This window comes from Clinocottus analis, unplaced genomic scaffold (genome assembly GCF_023055335.1).
Source record: "Clinocottus analis isolate CAN_PGR_092001 unplaced genomic scaffold, fCliAna1.0.p SCAF_3, whole genome shotgun sequence".
NCBI lineage: Eukaryota > Metazoa > Chordata > Actinopteri > Perciformes > Cottidae > Clinocottus > Clinocottus analis.
In genome coordinates, this window is record NW_027176042.1 from 12,772,169 (window position 1) to 12,792,188 (window position 20,020).

Here is a 20,020-nt window from a genome sequence, read left to right on the forward strand (position 1 = left end):
ATAATATGTTTCACCTGTCTCCTCTCTCCAGCGTAGAACATATCCTGTGGCACGTGGTACTGGAGTCCAGCCGATCCGCATAGAATTCTGGGTAATCTCTGCCACTCGAACAGTTATGTTGGAAGAGGGGGTACCAGCTGTAAACACAGATACAGAGAAGCAGCGATGACATTTATTTTGACATTTAATCCAATATGTTTCTTTCATTTGACCATATTCAGCATGTGTGAAACACTCTTTCAGGGTTATAGAAACCTGCCAGAACCTTAAACTAATATAGGAAGACAGGACTCACGTGTGGTGACTCTGACCGACACAGGGGTTCCCTCTCTGTTTTGAACTAAAGCCATGACCTGCACCTCGTACTGGGCTCCTGGGTCCAACTGGTCTAAATCCACTGCTGTCACATCTCCCCCGAGTAGCTGACTCATCGGTTCCCCACCTACAACAGGACAGTGAGTGGGGTAACACAGTTCTCGTTAAACCTCTGAAAAAGAATAGTTCTGATGCTTTAAAGTGGGGTTGTATGAGGTTTGCATTACCAGTACATAATGGCCAGTACACCCCCAGTTTGAAGAAGCAGACTGTAGTACTGAGTGAAGAGGAAAGCAATGTACTGCTGTAAAAAAAAACTTATTTAAGCCAGCTGAAAGGAAAACTTATTGTATATAATAAATAAAAATAGTCTGTCTGCTTAAGGGTACTTAACCCTATAAAACACTTTCATGATTTGAGGGGTTAGTTTGGAGTCACCAAAGTCACAAAATAACACTAATTAACTAACTAATCAATCAAGGCAGCGGTGGACCAGTTCTGCACAACACAGTGACTGTTGTTGTCATTGGTGTCTGGTGGCTTTGCAGAGTCATAGATTCAGTTACCCGTCAGAAAAGGCTCTCTGACGGCAAGATAAAGCACATAATATATCTTTTATATAGCACACACTTAAACTTAGACTGGGCTCTTGTTTGATGTGACTTTACGTTTTTCTGCAGTACATTGCTTTACTTCCGTGCAGTAACTGCAGTTTCTGTTTCTCCAAACTGTGAGTTTACCGAACGCCATCTACTGTCGTTAATACAGCGACTTTGAAAAAGTACCTCATAAAAACCCACTTCAAAACATCCAAACTATCCCTTTAAGAGCAAATGAATGCTCGCAAGATGTTAGATTTATACTTAGGACTTTATAACACAGGTAAAGTGGACCAGCAATAGATCTACCATCCGTTTTCCTCCAAGACACACGATAAGCCGTCGCTCCCTGCACACCAACCCAAGTGACTCGGACAACCTCTCCACGAGCCTCCTGGATTTGCAGTGACGTCACAGTCCCAATCACAGATTGATCTGATTCTGAAGGTTATGAAGGGAAACAATCAGTCAGTTGTTCTATTTAGTATTACCCTAATCATAGCCAAGTTTCTTTCAAAAGACACCCTGGACAACAGCAACAATGTGTGACCATTGTGACAGTGTGGTACCTGTTCTGACACTCAGCGTGGAAGGACTTCCCTCTCGAGAGCCAGTGAGTGAAGAAACCAATATGTTGTAGGTTGAATCTGCCTGTAGCCCATCAATGGTGAAGGACGATGCGTCGGCTGCCACGTTACGAGTTGATTCAATTCCTGCACCAGCAAAACATAGCAGATGAACGGAAATGTAGAAATTAGTTTTCTATTCCAATTACAGATACGTGAGGATAGAAGATGCTGACAACCAGATCACGACCCGAATCTACGTACTGATTCACAATTTACAATTCTTCATATTGCCCTGTTTTCATCTATTCGGTTGTATCTTGTGTCTTTAAAATACTGTGTATTAATGTCAATCATTGCTTACCATCGTCACGGCGCCAAGTGACCTTATAGCCAGTTGCCCTTGTGGATCGTGACCATGCAATGCGTATCTTCTGAGATGTAACATCTATGATGCGAAGGCCATACACTGATCCACCGTTGGGATTAGTCCGACTAGAGAGTGTGACCACCTCTCCAACCAATTGGTCAACCACAGATGCAACACCAATTACCAGCGCCTCGTCTGGTTGCAGGCCATCGATGGTGAAGGATGTGACCTCTGCCCCCAGAACACGGGACTGCTCAGCATCTACAAGGCAGGACGTGAGGTAATATAAAAATATGCATGTAAAAAACTGACTATTATGTAAAGATATCAAACAATTCAGCTTCATAGTCAAAGGGCCATCAAATAAGATCTAAATACAACTTTTGCTCATTTTTCAATTAACTAATATAATAATACGTGACTTAAAAGAATAAACTCATATTGCAACATAAAACACTTACTGTTGCCTTGTTTCCAAGTGACCCTGTAACCTGTTGCCCCTGGAGCACCTGTCCAGGCAATTCGAATTCTGCGGCTGTTTGCGTTTGTCACTCTGAGGTTAGTCACTCTGCCAGCAACTTGCTCTGAAGTAAAGGGCATACAGGGCCTCATGTGACACAATTCAATGTATAAATCAATATAGGAAAAAGGTATTTCACTTCAAGGAAAACAACAGGTAGAAGGAGAAAATGTTGTGCTGTACACCAAAAAATACCAACAAAGCCTCTCGGCTTTAAAATATATTCACAAAAATTACATTTGACTAATTATTCTTTCATCTAGACACAGGTATATATATATATATATATATATATATATATATATATATATATATATATATATATATATATATATATATATATATATATATAATATACTAATACACAGTATATGTAAACAGCATTTAAAAAGAACCAATGGCGTTGATTCAGCAAATTAATGAGTGACTTTGATCACAACAGATATTGTGTTTGTACATACTGCAAGATGTCGAGATAAAGAAGAAAGAATTAATTAAACGTAACAGAATTAATTACATCTAAAATAAGACAGCAATTTTAGTTATCTGCTATTTAGGACCGGCCTTTTACAGGACCGAGACAACTGGATGAATCCCACAGCAGCACAGCGACACTGTTCAACCCACCTGGTTTGATGTAAACAGTAACTGGGTCTCCTTCATTCTCTCCCACCAGCGCTGTGACACTGACACCATAAGACACTCCCACTGTCAGGTCTTTGAGGTCAAGGGTCGTCTGGTTTCCAGGGATAAGCCGTATTTCCTCTGATCCCGCTGACATGTCATGCATCAGACAAAGAGACTATTTTCACACGCATGTTTTCATTCATAATTGAGCAATCATACATCTAAATGATAAATAAATCAATGAATAGAAATGTGTCAGTGCACCTTCTGTGTTCAGGATAATGATGCGGTACTGTGTGGCCCCGGCTACACCCGTCCAGCCGAGTCGGACAGTGCTGCCCAGAGACTCCACAACTCTCAGGTTGGACACCCTCCCCACTGGCTGTTCCTCTGCAACACCAGAGGATCAGAACACTCGTATGACATGGATACAGGCACAAACGCTTTTAAGCATATCTACGGCAAAACATATTCACTCGCAATTCAACCCCAGCGCATTTATGACCAATAAATCCACTCACAATAAACTCACTGAGAGTTGTGTGCTTCAAGGCTGAGATACTGACCTCTAGATGTGGTGGAGACAGGTGTGGCCTCCTCACGGCCTTCAAACAGGGTGTACAGGGTGATGATGTATTCTGTGTTGGGCTGAAGGCCTGTTAGCTCATAGCTGGTAGTGGTTCTAGGAAAGGTTAGGCTCTGTACACGGCCTCCTGGAGACAGAACGACGGTCCAGGATCAGTGGTTTTGTGTTCGATATACCTGCAGTACAACATACTCGTCCTACTGATTGCAACTTACAAGTGAAGCTGGCATTTACTACAGTATTTGACTATAATTTAGTCAAATTATGTATAAATAAAACAGTGTGATACAGTACACATAGCATTACTGTTGTGTATGTTGACATCAAAAGTATTGCACAGCCCTCCTTAAATCTACAGGATGTTACATGTAATGTAGAAACAGAATACAAAAGGAACAAGTGAATGTTTGAGCGTTCATATGACGTGCACATCTGACCTTCACCTTCCTTCCATTCCAGGCGGTACCCTCGAGATGAAGGAATGATTCTCCAGGTGAGGCGAATAGAGGAGGGGCCGGTGGTGGCTGCTCTGAGCATCTGCTGCTCCTGACGCTCTGAGGTAAAGACAAGAGAGTTCACATGTATGTAATAATGTAACACATCAAAAGTAAAGCTCTGTCCCCATCAATCAATCAATAAAAGATGTTAATGGATAGATTCATATCAACAGTACTGCCTGTTATTGCGTGCTGTAATCATTCCTTCTGTCTCTGCTATCCAAAAAGAGTGATTTCAATGTGATGGGGATAAAACAAATAGTGTAGTTCAGCAGACGCCAAACAAGAAGGTCAAACTATTCAAATCAAGCGGGTGTTGCAAGGATTGGCTGAATGGTGGAAGGAAAATACAATACTTCATTTATTATACTATACTAAACTACATACACAAATGTGTCATCATAACATAAGGAAATCAATAATTGGGTAAAGCTTGCTGCAAGCTCCCGGCAGGTCTACACCTGAACTGAACTTCAACAATGGACTCCACCTGAGGAGCTTCTACATCTAAGAAGTTTCCCTACTGACAAACCAAAGTTAGTTCATAATTATTTAAGCCATCAAATAACTATTCTTAACAACAACAAAATATATTTCTAAAGCCTTGGTCTAATTCTCCTAACATTCTAACAGTACATTTTTACTACAGAACAATGGGGTTCAGGAACCTGTTGCGAAATAATACAAAAACTATTGTTTTTAAGAGGTGATAAAACGTGTTTTCACTTAAAGACGTTTTTTATAGGAGCACAGAAGACTGATAAAGAGCTTTGTCACATGGTGCAACCACTGAAGCTCAATGTCAGAAAAACCAAAGAGCTTAAAGTGGTGGACAACAAGAGGAACAGGAACACTCTGTCATGTAATACAATGTATTTGCCTCGACTTTGTAAAGCTTTCTTGTTCTGCTGTTTCTCTATTAGTGTGCACATTTTGTGAGAGTCACATTCTTTATGTGTTCACACGCCAATAAACCTGATTTCAATAGAACACAAAGTTCTAGCCATAACAATAGACAATACTTCAAATATGGATGTTGCTGCAAAGCCGCTGTGAATTATAAAAAGGCAAACACAGACACACCCACAAACCCACCCACCCACCCACACACACACACACACACACACACACACACACACACACACACACACCAACTATCACGATATGAGTTTTCTGTTCCCCCGTTTTATTTTGTAGTCTTGTGTTCTCTGTGTCTCTGCACTTCCTGCTCTTGTGATTGTCTGAGATTGTCTGTCTACCTGGTTCCTGATTGTGTATTCCCTGCAGCTGTGCTGCCCTCGTTATGTCCACCTGTGTCTCGTTACCTCCTTTTGTATTTAAACTCTGTTTGTCTCCTGCCCCCTTGTTGGTGTGTGTTACTGTTCCCGCTGTTTAGATCCATCCATCCATCCATCCATCCATCTATCCATCCATCCATCCATCCATCCATCCATCCATCCATTTTCCGCCGCTTATCTGGGGTCGGGTCGCGGTGGCAGCACACCCAGCAGACCGACCCAGGCTTCCCTCTCACCCGCAACATTTTCCAACTGGTTCTGGGGGACCCCGAGGCGTTCCCAAGCCAGCCGGGAGATATAATCCCTCCAGCGTGTCCTGGGTCTTCCCCGGGGCCTCTTCCCAGTTGGACGTGCCTGGAAAACCTCTAATGGGAGGCGTCCAGGAGGCATCCGGATTAGATGCCCGAACCACCTCAGCTGACTCCTTTCGATACGGAGGAGTAGCGGCTCAACTCCAAGCTCCCTCCTGATGTCCGAGCTCCTTACCCTATCTCTAAGGCTGAGCCCGGCCACCCTATGGAGGAAGCTCATTTTGGCCACTTGTATGTATGTTAGATTAAGTGTTTTCTGTTTCTACGGCATTTGGGTCCTTCAATTCATCCCTTGACATCAACCCCTGGCAGCATGGAAGGTGGGCACCTATTTAGTACCAAAGAAAATGTGATGTATGGTCACAGTCTCAGCTTCTGTTCTTGAGTTATTATGGTGCTGTTTAGTAGCAAGATATGGACATTATGATGTCCGTGAAGTTGACCTTTGATCTTTTGGATATAAAATGTAATCACTTTATACTTAAATCTTATTAGACACAAATGTGATTTTTTTTTTTTTTTTTTTTTTTTTTTTTTTTTTTTTTTTTTTTTTTTTTTTTGAGGTCACAGTGACCTTTGACCACCCAAATTGAATCAGATTATTGTTGAGTCAAAGTGGACGTCTGCACAAAAATATAAAGAAGTTCCCTCAAGGCGCTCCTGAGATAACATTCGTGCGAGTAGGACGAGGAGACAGTGATGCCCTCCGGCCTTCTATTGGCACCGCAGAGGCAGTGAATTACCTCACAGGTCAGACCTGCAAACACTTCCTCTGTGATACTGTATGTGGCCACAGGTCTTCTCTTGTTCGTGTGCGAACATATCAACAACAAAGTGCCAGGTGTTAGTGGGAGCACAAAGGTCAAAGGACTAAGCCCACAGGGTTGAGATTCAGACTATACACTAATAAATTCAAACAAATTCTCCATGACATATTTGCTTGATTGAATTCCACCCAAAGTTATTGAAGTGGCTGGGAAAGATAATGAAGATACAAAGATAATCAATGAATATAGCCAAAAAAACACTTATAAAAATATACTTAAAATTTAAATGACATGCAGTTTTCGATATTTTGTCTAGAATATTGTGTTTGACATCCTATATGTCAGAAGACTTAATTTAATAGTATTGCTGAATACATAAATTAGCAAATACACATGAAGGCTTCATTCAATGTGTTCCTTACTAAAACAAAAAAGGAGGAACAGACTACTCAACCAAACGACAGACACCACAAATAGTTGCTTCTCTCCAAGTTTACACAGGAATAAACATGAGAGGAACAAGCTCAGCTGCAGTTTAGGTTACTGTGGTGTCCAGTATGTAGAGCACTGTATGTATATCTTACTTCGTTGATGGCACAACAAGGCCACACAAAAGGCTTTTAGTACTCTCTGCTCAGTGTAGGGTACATGCAGTGACTCAGCCTTCATTCTACTAACACTGGTCCCCATGAAGTGACACCATATGGGCCTTACTCACGAGAGGCAGGTGGGGTGTGTGTAATGAGTGTGTAGGTCGGCTTGAAACGTTCCTAAACAAAGCTGAACAATAACATGTGAATGTGTTCAGAAGAGACACAAACAGCAGAGAAGACTGTTGGTCAGCTCGCCTGTCTCCTTGCACTGTCCCTGCATTTGCAGGACACAACAGAAAGCAAGCAGCTATTTAACAAGCTTTATTTTACTACAACTACAAATTTACAATAAACGAAGAAAAAGAGAGCAGAGACGGATGTATGGTGTTGAACTACTGAAACCACACCTACCTATCTTGAACCTGGCGGTTGCTACTGGGCCCTCGGTGTTGCCCTCGTACAGCGGGATGATGGTGACGATGTACTCCGTGTCGGGCTGCAGTCTGGACAGAGTGTGAAACTCACCAACAACCTCCACCGTCTCAACATTTCGACCTTTGTGAACAGAAAAACAAAATGCTAATTTGTAAAAAATGAAATACTGACAGGCAGGAATACAAGATGTCTCATGTCGGCTCCTGACCTGTAAATGGTCCCCAGACCACGCGGTAGGCCCGCGCACCAACGACACCTCTCCACCGCACACGGACGCTGCCCTCTGACTCCGTCTCCACTGATAACTGCTGCACTGCCTCAAGGCGCACTGACACAAGCAGGGACATTAACACGGACACTTTTAATCATATTTCATAATCATACTTAAACACATTCTGAAGAAACTGCATCACTATATATGTGTACTGTATTCTGTGCATACACTGTATAATGCACATACAACGCATCGGCTACGCGATGATCACATTTGGAATTTTATCATCTTTTTATTGAATACTTTGAATGAATCAGATATCAGGATATTGTGCAATACGCTGTCTAGATTGAAAATAACAAGAACATACAATTTTTTTGAAGAATGTACTAACTTTTTGAAGTTACATGATGGAGCAATATTAAAAAAGGGTTAGGTACAGAATTTATAGGGCTGGGCGATATGCAAAATAATAATAAAGATAGTTCATATCACGATATAGCATGTCTTCTGGTTATTTAATAAATCAATATTCTTATAATTCTCAAAAACACTTACGTCATTAAATAACAGTACCAAAGTCATTATCATGGGCCGCAGGGTGGACTCACATGTGCGGGCGTTGAGGATGGACGGGGATGCAGAGTTCCGGGGGAAGAGAGGATAGAGGCTGACGACGTACTCGGTGTCGGGCTGAAGTGACTCTAAGGTGACAGATGTGGAGTCTGCAGACAGCGACTGCTCCAACAGCTGAGCTGCTGGCTGGCCTGCTCCTCCAAACACACAACAGACACGGCAAGTAGGCATGGTGGGCGCACTGGTGGCATTCACAAATTATACTGTACAGTATGTGATTTGACAAATTAGCTGACAAAAAGCTAAAAAAAAAAAGGTATCCTCACTTCATCGACTTTACCTCGCTCTTACCTCATCACAACAAAACTAGCTATGGCAGCCAGCCAACTGTAGAGAAGTATTGTTCAGAGGGCGTGCACACCTGTGCGGATATGTGTGTGCATGTCATGTGAGTGCATGTCATGTATGTGCTTGGGTGCATGTCAGTATCTGTCTTGTTTCTTTGAATTATCTGTACCAGTAACAGCAGACACAGGAACAGGTAAAAACATTAAACTCCTCTCGTCGAAGGACTTAATTAAATATTTGCACATACTGTCTGTGGCACGCTAACTAGCCAGAGGAGGATCTCCATGTGAGACTGGCACTCCTGCCACATGTTCAGAGGGAAAAACTGTTTATATCAGCCCTCAGGGGCCACTTTTCTCTCCTGAATCACAGCGAAAGCACCTAGACATTTTGACACAGTTAAAATCTATGCCGCACCCTGTCTCTGGCACTGTGATGACAAAATTACTGAACATCCGTGAAATAAGTGAAGGTTTTCACTCTCTCTTAATTTAAAGTCTGGTGGTGATATAACTGTATTTAATATTTAATCAAGGAGTGGGCAATAAAAACCCTAACAGACAGCCAGTGCCTGAGGGAGGTAAGGTGATAGAAAAGCTCATGTTCCCCATACACCGCCTTGGCTGCTGTACATTCTTGACATGTTTCCAACTTGCCACCAAAAGATAACTGTTATTTAGTCCTGAAGCTTATTTTCCTCTTTTGTTGTTACTGTAATCATTCATTCTACTAACATTAGTTTTGTGACAAGATGATTCTGCCACAACAAAAGTTTGTGGCATCAGTTTCTTTTATGTTGAAAAGAGGAAATGTTGCTAATGTACTGTAAGTGTTATTATAACACAATTTCACAAGTCAGATGAGACTGACTTGTGCAAGACAGAGAGACAAAAAGAAAAAGACAGATAAGACCGGTGAACAGGTATATGTGTGCCTGACCTCGTGGTCCATAGGTGAGTCTATAGCCTTGCACAGGAGACGAAGGCTGATCCCAGCCCACAGAAAGAGAGAAGAAGCCTGCCTGGACCAGGCGGAGACTAGTGACCCCTGGCAAAGACCCTAGGAGCATTAAAAAAAATACATTACAACAGTTGGTTTAAGTCCAGTATAATACAGGTTGCTTCAGCATTTTGGCAGGTTTCACTGCTGACATTGTATCCATCACTTTTTACTCACTGGTTCGTTGCTTGGCAGAAACAGACTCCCCCACACTGTTGGGGTATTGGGCGATGATAGTCACCAGGTAGTCAGTTCCTGACCTCAGCTCCTGTGCGGTAAAGGTCCTCTGACTGGCAGAGATAGTCTCCTGTAGAGAGAGTGGTCTTGTTTGATAGCAGTGAATCCTAAAACAAGTTTTAACATAGTGAATGACTGAAATAGATGAGTAAGTCATGACATTCTTCTATCTGCAGGAGAAGGGAATTTCACTCTTGGCTCTGCCAAATTTTAATCTCTATAGCACCTACAAAAAGAACAGCCACCCATTAGACATGTTCATACACAGTCTGAAGGCACGTGTTTCTCTCGCATTTTGCTACTTCAATCCAGGTCATCTCCACGTGTCAGGAATATTCATCCAGCACCTGGACTCACCTGACGCAGCTCTGCCGTGAGAGGTTGACCCAGACCAGAGAGCGGCACGTACTGGACCACATAGCCACTCAAAGGCCCCCCTGCTGCATTCCAGCGAAACCTGAGACTATCAGACGTTTGGCCTGTGAACTGAATGTTGGACGGACCAGAAAAGGCCTCTGAAATGAAGGTGGAAGCTGCATGAGACAGATACAATAAATGTAGGTTTACAATCTTACAATAACATCTGAGATAATAATAAGACACATATCTTTGACTGTGTGTATTTTATTTAAGGTAACCCACATACCATCACCAGCGTAGACCCCTCCTGCTTTGGAACACACTTGAGGGTTCACAAGAGGAAGAAGTGTGTTCAGCAGTTTGAAGTCCCCAACATAGAAGGTGAAATCACTACTTGGCTGGGAGGCAAGCTGAGCCAGTTCGTTCCTGTCTGCACTCTTTATACCTAACAAACCAAAGATAATTGGCAAATACAAAAAAAGAGATATCACAGAAGCAAGTCCCAAAAAAAACTTTGAGTAAAAAAAGAAGAGGCTGCATGGTAGACACCTACCGACTGCAAAAACATGCACTCCTTGACTGCGCAGCTTCTGTGCTGGTTCTTCCACACTATCTTGTGACTTTCCGTCTGTGATCAGGATAGTGATCTGAGAGTTAAAGAGGACCCACGGGGAGAATTAGTAACACAAGAGGTGCTATGTGAAATATGCAGTTTTATAATTATAAACCCCCAAAGAAAGGCTGCTCCTCAGACCTTTGGTACATCCCGACTGGCCGTAGGGTTGAAGAAGTTATCAGCGACAAACTTGAGACCAGCACCAGTCCGTGTATTTCCACCCTTGTAGTTCAGATTCTTTACAGCGTTGACCAGCTCAGTGCCAACCAAATAGGTACTAAATGTAAATTCAACTCTGGAGGGAGAGAAATGCACTTTAAATACATATGTTAGCACCGACAGTAAGATCCTTTGTCATTGCATGCACAGGAAAGTATTGAGGTGGATATGAATCCTGTTATTCACCTGGAGGTGTCGCTGTACTGTATGACCCCAAACCGTATCCCTGACTCGCCGACAGAGCTGGCGAATGACTTGATGATCCCAGCCATAACGCCTTTCACCTGCAGGAAATTAGCTCGGCCAATACTGGAAGACCCATCAACCAGGAAAACAATATCTGCTGCTTGCACATTATTACACCTGCCTGCAAATACAATGCGATGGAGAATACATGTGAGCACATAAACAGACAGATCTGAGGAGAACACTTTGAGGAAGAGAATTAGAGTTATTTATACCCTGAGCTTCAATCTGTTTAATGGAGGACAGCAGGACAGTCACAGTGAAAAACCAGCTCCACATCTTTACAACCTGGGTGCACGAAGAGCAGATCAAAGTTGAATTACGTCACAAAATATTTCAACTCACTACAAAATAGTCTGACCACATGACAACATTGAGATTTCATACTGCTTTTACATTGTCTGTTATCATCCATCCATTGATTCAGTCTTGATGCCTGCAGACATTGAAGGGCCCTTTTGTTGTAACAATTATTCTTTGTTTCCTTGCTGGTCTTGTTACCATCTCTTATTAGAAAAAAGGGTGCTAATTACTATTCATCCCCATCACATTTCCTGTGTTTGCGTGTCACTTGAATTGTCACTTTCCGGTTCAGCTGCAGCCCGTTAGTCATATGTTCCTCAGTATATGTTGAGGGTGGTTCAGCCCTGTTATTTGTCAGATTGTCTGTATTTCTTTAGAGTTATAGTCATCGTTCCTGCCCGTACCTGTTCTCGGCTACCACCGAGCATCTTTGATATCCTGCCTGCCAGCCACGTCCCTTTGAACATGTTTTATTGTCTGACTACAGAGAAAAGTCTCTCTTATTATCCTAGTCAATCTTATCAAGTCTGTTTAAGGTCCAAGTTAGATTTGCATGATACAGTTTCAGTGAGTGTTACCGTTACCGGACCACTCTGAATAAATCATCAGTACGATGAACCAAACCGGCGCTTGTAGTGTAAGCTATTGCAAGAATATGACATCATTAGCGCACAGCTGATCTTTCTGAGTACAACCCTCCAAACACATACCAACATTGGCGCCTCCAATCCATGTTCATAAAACTCAGATGAATATATTCATGTTCTATGGCTCTCTACACCGTACTTCAATGATGTAATAGCTTCTGCAGAACGGGCCAAGTATCCCTGCGGACTAACCACTCCAGCATCAACCATTTATATTTTAGGTGAACTTTTTTCTTTAGACGTTTCAATTTATTGGCGTCATCATCAATATTGTATTCCTCAACTGGAAAGACAGAATAACATTGTCTATCACTGTTGATACATTGAAACTTAACTTAGCAGTTGCAAATATTGCAGTAAACATCAGATAAGACCATGTTAGACAGCAACATATGCATTCTGCACGACCACATCATTGGAAGATACTCGGCTAAAAGCTCAGGACAACCATTTTTACCTCAACAAACTTTGTTTGAGATAATTTTTTTACAACACAAAGCTAATAAAATGGGTGCATAGTGGTGCTAGTGATTTTGCCACTCGATCTGACTCGTGCAAACGATATGTCATCTTGAAAGCAGAGACTCCACAGAATCCAAAGTCTTATCACTTCAAGATCAGAACTCACTGAACCAGCTGAATACAGCCATCCATACCCACGATTTATGTTTTACAGTTACAGTTCAGAACATTTTTGAATGGCACAGATGGTACCCAAATGGCCAAACAGGTGAATGAATGAGTTAAGAAAATAGCAGCTGTGTTTCAATGACTTCTGTGTATGTTATTCTGACAAACCCAAAAATTGCAAGATAACTTAGCTGCAAACAACAAGACATATTTAAATGCTGGTTCTAACTTAAACTGATGTTAAGAGCAGACAGATGCACATATTATTCACCCCTGTTCTGACATTTACATAATATAGGGCTGCACAAGTTTGCAGACAACATTTCATTGGGGTTAATTCTAATTCCTGCAATCAAAAAGCCAATATGTCTTCTTATTACTGCACACATTTGTGTGAGTGTCAAAAGCAATTGTTTAAAAAACATTCCAGGGCTTTTTGTGACAGGCAGGCACATTTGTGTGGATTATAGACACACTAAAACAGATTAATATGTGCAGAGAGCCACAAGCCAATAATAATGGTTTGAATTCATATAGCACTTTTCTGAATACTCAAAGACGCTTTACATAGGAATCATTTACACACTGATGAGAGGAGCTACCATGTAAGGTGCCACATTAGGACCATTTAACTTTCATACACAATTTTAGGGTTAAGTGTCTTGCTCAAGAATAAATCGATTGAACCCCCAATTTTCTGATTGAAGGACGAGCCCTTCTCACCACTGCGCCACAGTCGCAATAAGACAACACGTTGTCTATCTGTGTGTCTTTTTTGACCCCATCAGAGCAGATGAACTCCTCCAAAGTTATTTCATCAGATTGGCTTATTTTTAATTATGTCACTCTCCACAGCATGACAGATGAATCCTTCAAACTTTATGTTTTAATGCAGATGCCTGAACCTTATGAACAATATGTTTTATTTAAAAAAAAAACATTTTTCCCAACTTTCTCGTTTAGATTTTTACCTCTACAAATCATTGGTTATACCAACCACTGCAGACCACCACTTCTTTTCATGACAACCTCTATTCACATTTAGCTTTTTCCAGAGGTGATGCACAACGCGAAATAGCTGACAGATGTTGAGCCAACAAACAAAACCTCTGATCTACTCTGTAGAGCTACGGTAGCTAGAGTAAACATTCCTGGGATCAAAACCCTGAGAAGCCACTTATGTTGATGAGACCAAATGTATAAGTGAGAGCAGCAGACAGAATGGTTTTTCTGAGCCTGTATAGGAATGCAAGGAGCTTCAACATCTGGATTTGGGTATTTTTCTTTGCTATCTCGTTATAACACTGACCTGAGCCAGACTGTCTGTTAGGGTTTCCAGCGTCAGACCTAGCCCACATGAAAGAAAGCTGGAGTCGACACATGTTGACAAGGCTGATTACATTCAGCAGACCAAAAACTACTTTGAATAGCTCCCGCTTTGTTGTAGTGCTGGATAACAACTATTTTGGCAAATATAGTCACTATTACCAATAGTTTAATACATGTGTTTGCTTTACTGCAAAGAGTTGGATTTGAAAACTCTCATAACTATCTGGTAAATACAAGGTTACAGCAGCCTGTTAGCTTATCTTAGCATAAATACTGGAGACGGGGATGAACAGCTATATCAGTTTGTTAATCAGCACAAAAAATAAAGAGCAAAAACTGTGTTTTTAATCCCAGAACCAGCCGAGAGATAGTTGGGCCCATAACCGCTCAGTAACCACAACTTAAACAAATGATGGATTTTGTTAACCCTGAACAGAGCCAAGCTCTTCAGTTTTTATGATACGCTAAGCTAACATCTCCTGGCTGCAGCTAAACATTTACCTACAAACATAAGAGTCTTATCCATCCCTCTATTAGAAAAGATTTTCCAAAATGTCGTACTATTCCTTATACTAATACATTGTACACTATACAGTAGAGACGCTGCAGAAATTCTCCAAACTAAAAATGGACACCAGACTCCATTGGTCGACATTACCAGAAGATCCTAATTGGCAATACAGGTTTGCTTCCTCTGTAAGATGCAGATCACAGATACATAACACTTAATATGTAACAAATGTAATGCCCATTTCCCTTTTAAAGAGTTAACATATTCATTCTAAGACTTCTTCACCTATAAAATTACACCTATAAAATTAAGTTATGCACAATTAGCTCCTGACGAGCCACATCCAAACAATGTTTATTACAGGTTTCATTAACTTACAAGCCAGGTGTTTAGACCACAGTACATACCCACAACCTATTCTGAGCATTTACATCATGGCTAACTTAACAGTTTATAATTGAAAGGCATTAATGATTTAAGGGCCATTAAAAACACTAGCTAAGTACTACAAGAACTGGCAGCAAATGTTAAAAGCATCATAAAGCCCAGATTTCATTTTCTTCCTACCACTCCCAAACCCTACTCTATTTTCAGGTCCTATTCTAATCTGTGTGTAAATACAATCCAGCTGGTACATATTTCCAAATATTTGTTTAAATAATACACTAGTCTACATGCCAATTGTGGGAGTAACACACTTCCTCTGATGAACTCCTTTTTGAATACAGCATATGTAAAGATATTAATCAACAACATTCCTAGGGTGGCTTCCACACCTGGGAATTGAGGTTTATGGTTTATGGATATGGGCACACCCACTAAAGGCCACCTGGAAATTAAACTAAACACATAGGTTGAAGATCAATGTCTTAGTAGCAAAGTGCAGCTAAAAAATATCCACAACAGGAATCAGGTGAGGACTTAGTGTGGAAAAGAAACCTGTATGCATCCGCACTGACAGAAAAAGAAAAGGATTTTTCAGGGACTTGAAGAAAACAAGATGAGGGCTCATCCCAAAGCTTTTTTTTGTGGGAACTGCACAGAGGTTGGGTTGTGCTTTGTGAAAGTTCAGCTCAGGCAGGATCACAGAGTAGCGGTTTAGTAGAGATGCCATTCTCCCAGGGGGGGCGGCAGGCCACAGGCCGCTGCAATGTGACAGAGTGCAGGATTGTGTAAGAGCCCGGCTCCCTCAGCACAACATCGGTCACCAGGGAGAGTGACACAAGTGGACAAGGGGATGTAGGGGTCAAAGGAGTACGGGCTGTCACAGTAAATTACCAAAGTCTCCTACAAATTTGCTCACACACTAGAGTTGGACGCCAGAATCTGCTGATAGCCAGAACAGAAGAGCCTTGCACTGAAGCGGTCTGGGAGTCAGAAACAGGGTAAACTGATCCTGTCACCTTTGGCCACTACTCTCAGGTCAAGTACGAAGAGTCTCATGTCGGCCAGTAATGGATTATCAGTCCGTTTCTTCATCCAAACTAAACAACAGTACTAAAACCAGGCAGCTTTTTATAGTTTTATGTGACCCCTTGTTGAAACAAGTTCCAAAAGAAGCACTGATCTTATGTTCCTGTTGAAATTTTCACGAGCTTTGTATTACAACAAACAAAAGCCGGCTGGGATACATCAGGGAATTGCATTAATCAAGAGGTTATTTCATTCCAAGAGATGAAAATCAAAAAGTCAATATACCCTCGCTGGTTTAAACCAACATAAACACAATTTAAGACATTTAAGCACCAGTAACAATCAAAATATACACATATCCACTCAAAACGTAAGTTCTGCATGCAAATGTTTTCCACAAAAAAAAATGTGACTCTTAAAAAGTGAGGAAGATCAGAAAATAATGGACAACAAAAATGTTCCCCTACAAACGTATGCAGTAACCAGCAGCAGCCCTCCGTACATGACACACTTGTGATCACTCCAGAGTCATTCGCTATGCCTCGGCGTGGCACGCCACAGACTTAACCAAGTAAGGCTGCAGCAGTGCAGTCAATGAAAAGATGAATGAGTGAGTGGGAGGCTAAAGTTGAGTCAGAGAGGAAGAGTCTAATCAGTCTCAGTAGAGGTTGTTCAGACATTATTATAAATGCCATGTGAACAGGAGATGTCTTGTTGATGCTTCAGCTAAACCACAGCAAAGACAGGGATGCACTTTGAAGTGGAACAGACAACTGAAACCAATCGAGACATGAAGTCAGAGGAGCAAACAGAGGAGTGAGAGTCCTTTCCTCTGCAGGATCATGGTGTGAAGCAGGAGTAATCCCTTGTAACTGGAGTTCAGCTAAGGTCAACATGGTTGACACTCCCACGTTGACCTGTCAACTGTCATGAAGACTAATGCAGACAATGCAAATGAGTATAATTACAGGATATGTCGGGGGCAGACATTTATTTATTTAAAAAAGCATTACAAAGTTGTTTTGTCTCATCACTGAATTGTCTGTACAAATTTCAGAAATTGTGAAAATTAGGTAATAAATGTTCTGCTGGGTTTTGTTTAAACTCAAGGCTTTTGCTGCAGGGCAAGCAATTGGCTACAATTCAGATAAGTGCCCTTAAGGATAAGAGGTATGGCTTCCATGTATGTACATGCAGAATAAATTTTCAATAGAAAAATCAATAATCTCCTAGATACCGCAGACACACACATCAATAACATTTTGTACAACTCTAATCCCTAGTAGCACACCGGTATTCCCATAAATGCGTCTTTATTAGGAGGGCTGCAGGGAGCCCAAGGCAGGACCTCCTCTCTCCGTCGCTGCCTCATCTTACCTGGGGGATCTCTCAGTGCAACGTGCACAGCCTGCCGCTGCTCACCTTTCCACCTGTGGCATATCCAGCCCTAGCTCTCCGTGCAGTGTCTGTACACACAGTAGTATTCCCAGTCAGCGGTGTCACAGCTTAAAAGCATAAAAACCAATGGACCTTAATAAGTGAACTCCTGTCACTGCAGAAGAAAACGCTCTTTCTGATTCCCGAGGAGCTGAACACAAGCAACAGCTGAACAGTCCAGACTTGTTCAGATGCCTGAAGGGGAGTCCTAAGCTCTCCCTTTCTGCTTTTTTTCATCTCCACCTCATTCTCTTTGCCTCTTGTCCCTCCCTGCTCCTGCCTGCAAGCAACTCATGTAACCATGCGAAGCTGAAACATTAGCCAAACCATTCGCTACTTTTCAGGTTCAGGGTTACATGATTTCACACAGATTGTCTTTCTTTACGGTCAAATCCACTCGGTTCACTCGGAAATCCAGAGCAATTTCCAACTTAAGGAGTTCAGTACTTTATCTGCTTTTGTGCACTTTCTATTTGTATTTTAAAGGAGTGAATTTGAGATCTGAAACGAAGTCTACACTTACAGCAGACATCAAATAATCCATGAAATATAGCTATCTAGCACCCTTTGCGGTATGGATAGCATGGTAGTGTTAGCTTAGCTAGCTATGTCACTGTACATTGCTGAATGCTCAACTCCAGCTGGCTTTAAACTGATTTTATGTGTATATATATATATATATATATATATATATATATATATATATATATATATATATATATATATATATTAGATAACTTACATGTTCTTTCTAATAGTTTGTTCTTTACTGGCATAAACAGAGCTGTAAAGAAATCTGTGCGAGGCAGATGTGTTCTGCAGCTCGGCATCTTTGAACCATCCAACAAAGCAGAACCCGCCACCATGCTGCACCAATAAAATCACATTCCAGCACTAGCATGTGTGTTCTCCCAAGACTGCTTTTTTAGCGTGTGTTGATTAGGGACAACAGAGACAACATGACTTGTGGTTTAGACTGCGTCAATTTGCACTTTGCACACGATTCTCCACCTTCACACAGTGCCATGTGACATCCCTTTGTCTTAAAGACAGTTAACCTAACCCCCAACTCTTTTAATGGATTTGTTCAGTACCGGATATGATTGTTCCACCACTACATTGATTTGACTCTGTGAACATTAAACGGGGTTTTGCTGTAAAATAAAAAAAAAACATTTCAATTTCTCTTCAAATGTTCAGCAAACACAGCTGTAAAGTGAACAAAGATGACTTATCACCAGGAGATGTCAGGGAACAAATGTCATAAGATCTCCTACAAATGTTTTTACCAACAGTGAGCAATTTCTGTCATTGTCTGCCAGCGCTTTCACTTCTCATGCGACAGACCCAGCGAACCAGATGTATTGAAACTAGAGAGGAAAGTAGGTTCTTGTAATATGTGATAATTTACTCCTACTAGCAAGCTGCTGTCAACGGGTGTGAGCAGGTTTTTTTTATGAGGGAATGGGTTGGAGATGTACACTTAAAAAATAGTAAATCATAATTTTCCTTCATAGATGTACATACATATGTCTCATTATCCCTTTAAACAAACATTTATCACTGTCATCCCTTTGACAATGCCTTTGATTTCACAAGGAGATTCCTTGATTATTTAAAACAAAAACATTTTAATATCCAATCTTTTTTCATTTTAGAGGTGAATGATTCTGTTTGCTGTTCCCTTGAAATTGTATCAAATTGTAAGTCTAAAAAAATGAGAGGAAATCTCATTTTACTTGTCGTTTTTAAAGTGCAGGTTTTCTTTCTAGATGGTAATAGGAATGCCAAGGGACTAAATGATGACATGTGATGTCTGTCTTTTCTTTCTTTTATGATTGACACTCATCTTCCCATTTCAGAGTCATTTTCCCTTTCAGCTTTATAAATACACTATTGTGCGGACAGATGTTCTGCGTTTGTGTATACATGTCTGAGTGCAGACCGGTGACAAGAGATACATTGGCTTACGTGCATGTCGTCTGAGAGAGAGCCAAAGCTCCGAGTGTGTGTTTGCTTAGTCGTCTTTAAGAACAGTTTGGTTGTGACCCTACTGTTTTTCTGCCGGAGGGACATGAAGGAGGGAGGGTTTACCTCATCAAGAGGCAGGAATTCGCAGGCTCTCACCTCGTTCTTTCAGGCAGCGTTGGTGAGAGGCGAATGAACTGCAAGGCTTTCTTGTTGTGATCCTCATTGCCTGCAGCTTTCTTTCCAAATACCACCTGTCCAGGTGACAAACAGCACAGTGACCTGCTCTCACACCTCCATTACAGGCTGTGATTAAAATACAGGAAAGGAGAAAGCGAAGTAACTGAAATCATCCAAGACAATTGAATGTTGCGCTGTGACGACAAAAATATTATAAAAACTGTCTATCAATTTAACAGATTTAATAAGAAAACAGTGTATGAGTGGCCAAAGAGCTGAAAGAGAGACCATTGCATCACCTCA

At 41.4% G+C, this 20,020-nt stretch overlaps 1 protein-coding gene across 1 annotated transcript in view; it reads right to left on the reverse strand.

Moving 5' to 3' along the window:
- Positions 1–17,756, reverse strand: part of col7a1 (collagen, type VII, alpha 1) — a 56,153-nt gene extending 38,397 nt beyond the window's left edge. The window contains exons 1-22 of the mRNA XM_068594009.1: positions 17,663–17,756; positions 11,515–11,587; positions 11,240–11,420; positions 10,973–11,129; positions 10,772–10,865; positions 10,505–10,663; positions 10,216–10,373; positions 9,799–9,928; positions 9,562–9,681; positions 8,310–8,465; positions 7,693–7,812; positions 7,461–7,604; positions 4,021–4,137; positions 3,564–3,710; positions 3,262–3,387; positions 2,998–3,144; positions 2,312–2,434; positions 1,845–2,111; positions 1,484–1,627; positions 1,224–1,355; positions 296–442; positions 15–137 (exon numbers count right to left, since the gene is read on the reverse strand). Coding sequence (XP_068450110.1) covers positions 15–137; positions 296–442; positions 1,224–1,355; positions 1,484–1,627; positions 1,845–2,111; positions 2,312–2,434; positions 2,998–3,144; positions 3,262–3,387; positions 3,564–3,710; positions 4,021–4,137; positions 7,461–7,604; positions 7,693–7,812; positions 8,310–8,465; positions 9,562–9,681; positions 9,799–9,928; positions 10,216–10,373; positions 10,505–10,663; positions 10,772–10,865; positions 10,973–11,129; positions 11,240–11,420; positions 11,515–11,578 — 2,956 coding nt within the window. The 5' untranslated portion in view covers positions 11,579–11,587; positions 17,663–17,756. The remainder of the gene's footprint in view (positions 1–14; positions 138–295; positions 443–1,223; positions 1,356–1,483; positions 1,628–1,844; positions 2,112–2,311; positions 2,435–2,997; positions 3,145–3,261; positions 3,388–3,563; positions 3,711–4,020; positions 4,138–7,460; positions 7,605–7,692; positions 7,813–8,309; positions 8,466–9,561; positions 9,682–9,798; positions 9,929–10,215; positions 10,374–10,504; positions 10,664–10,771; positions 10,866–10,972; positions 11,130–11,239; positions 11,421–11,514; positions 11,588–17,662) is intronic.
- Positions 17,757–20,020: the final 2,264 nt, after the last annotated feature.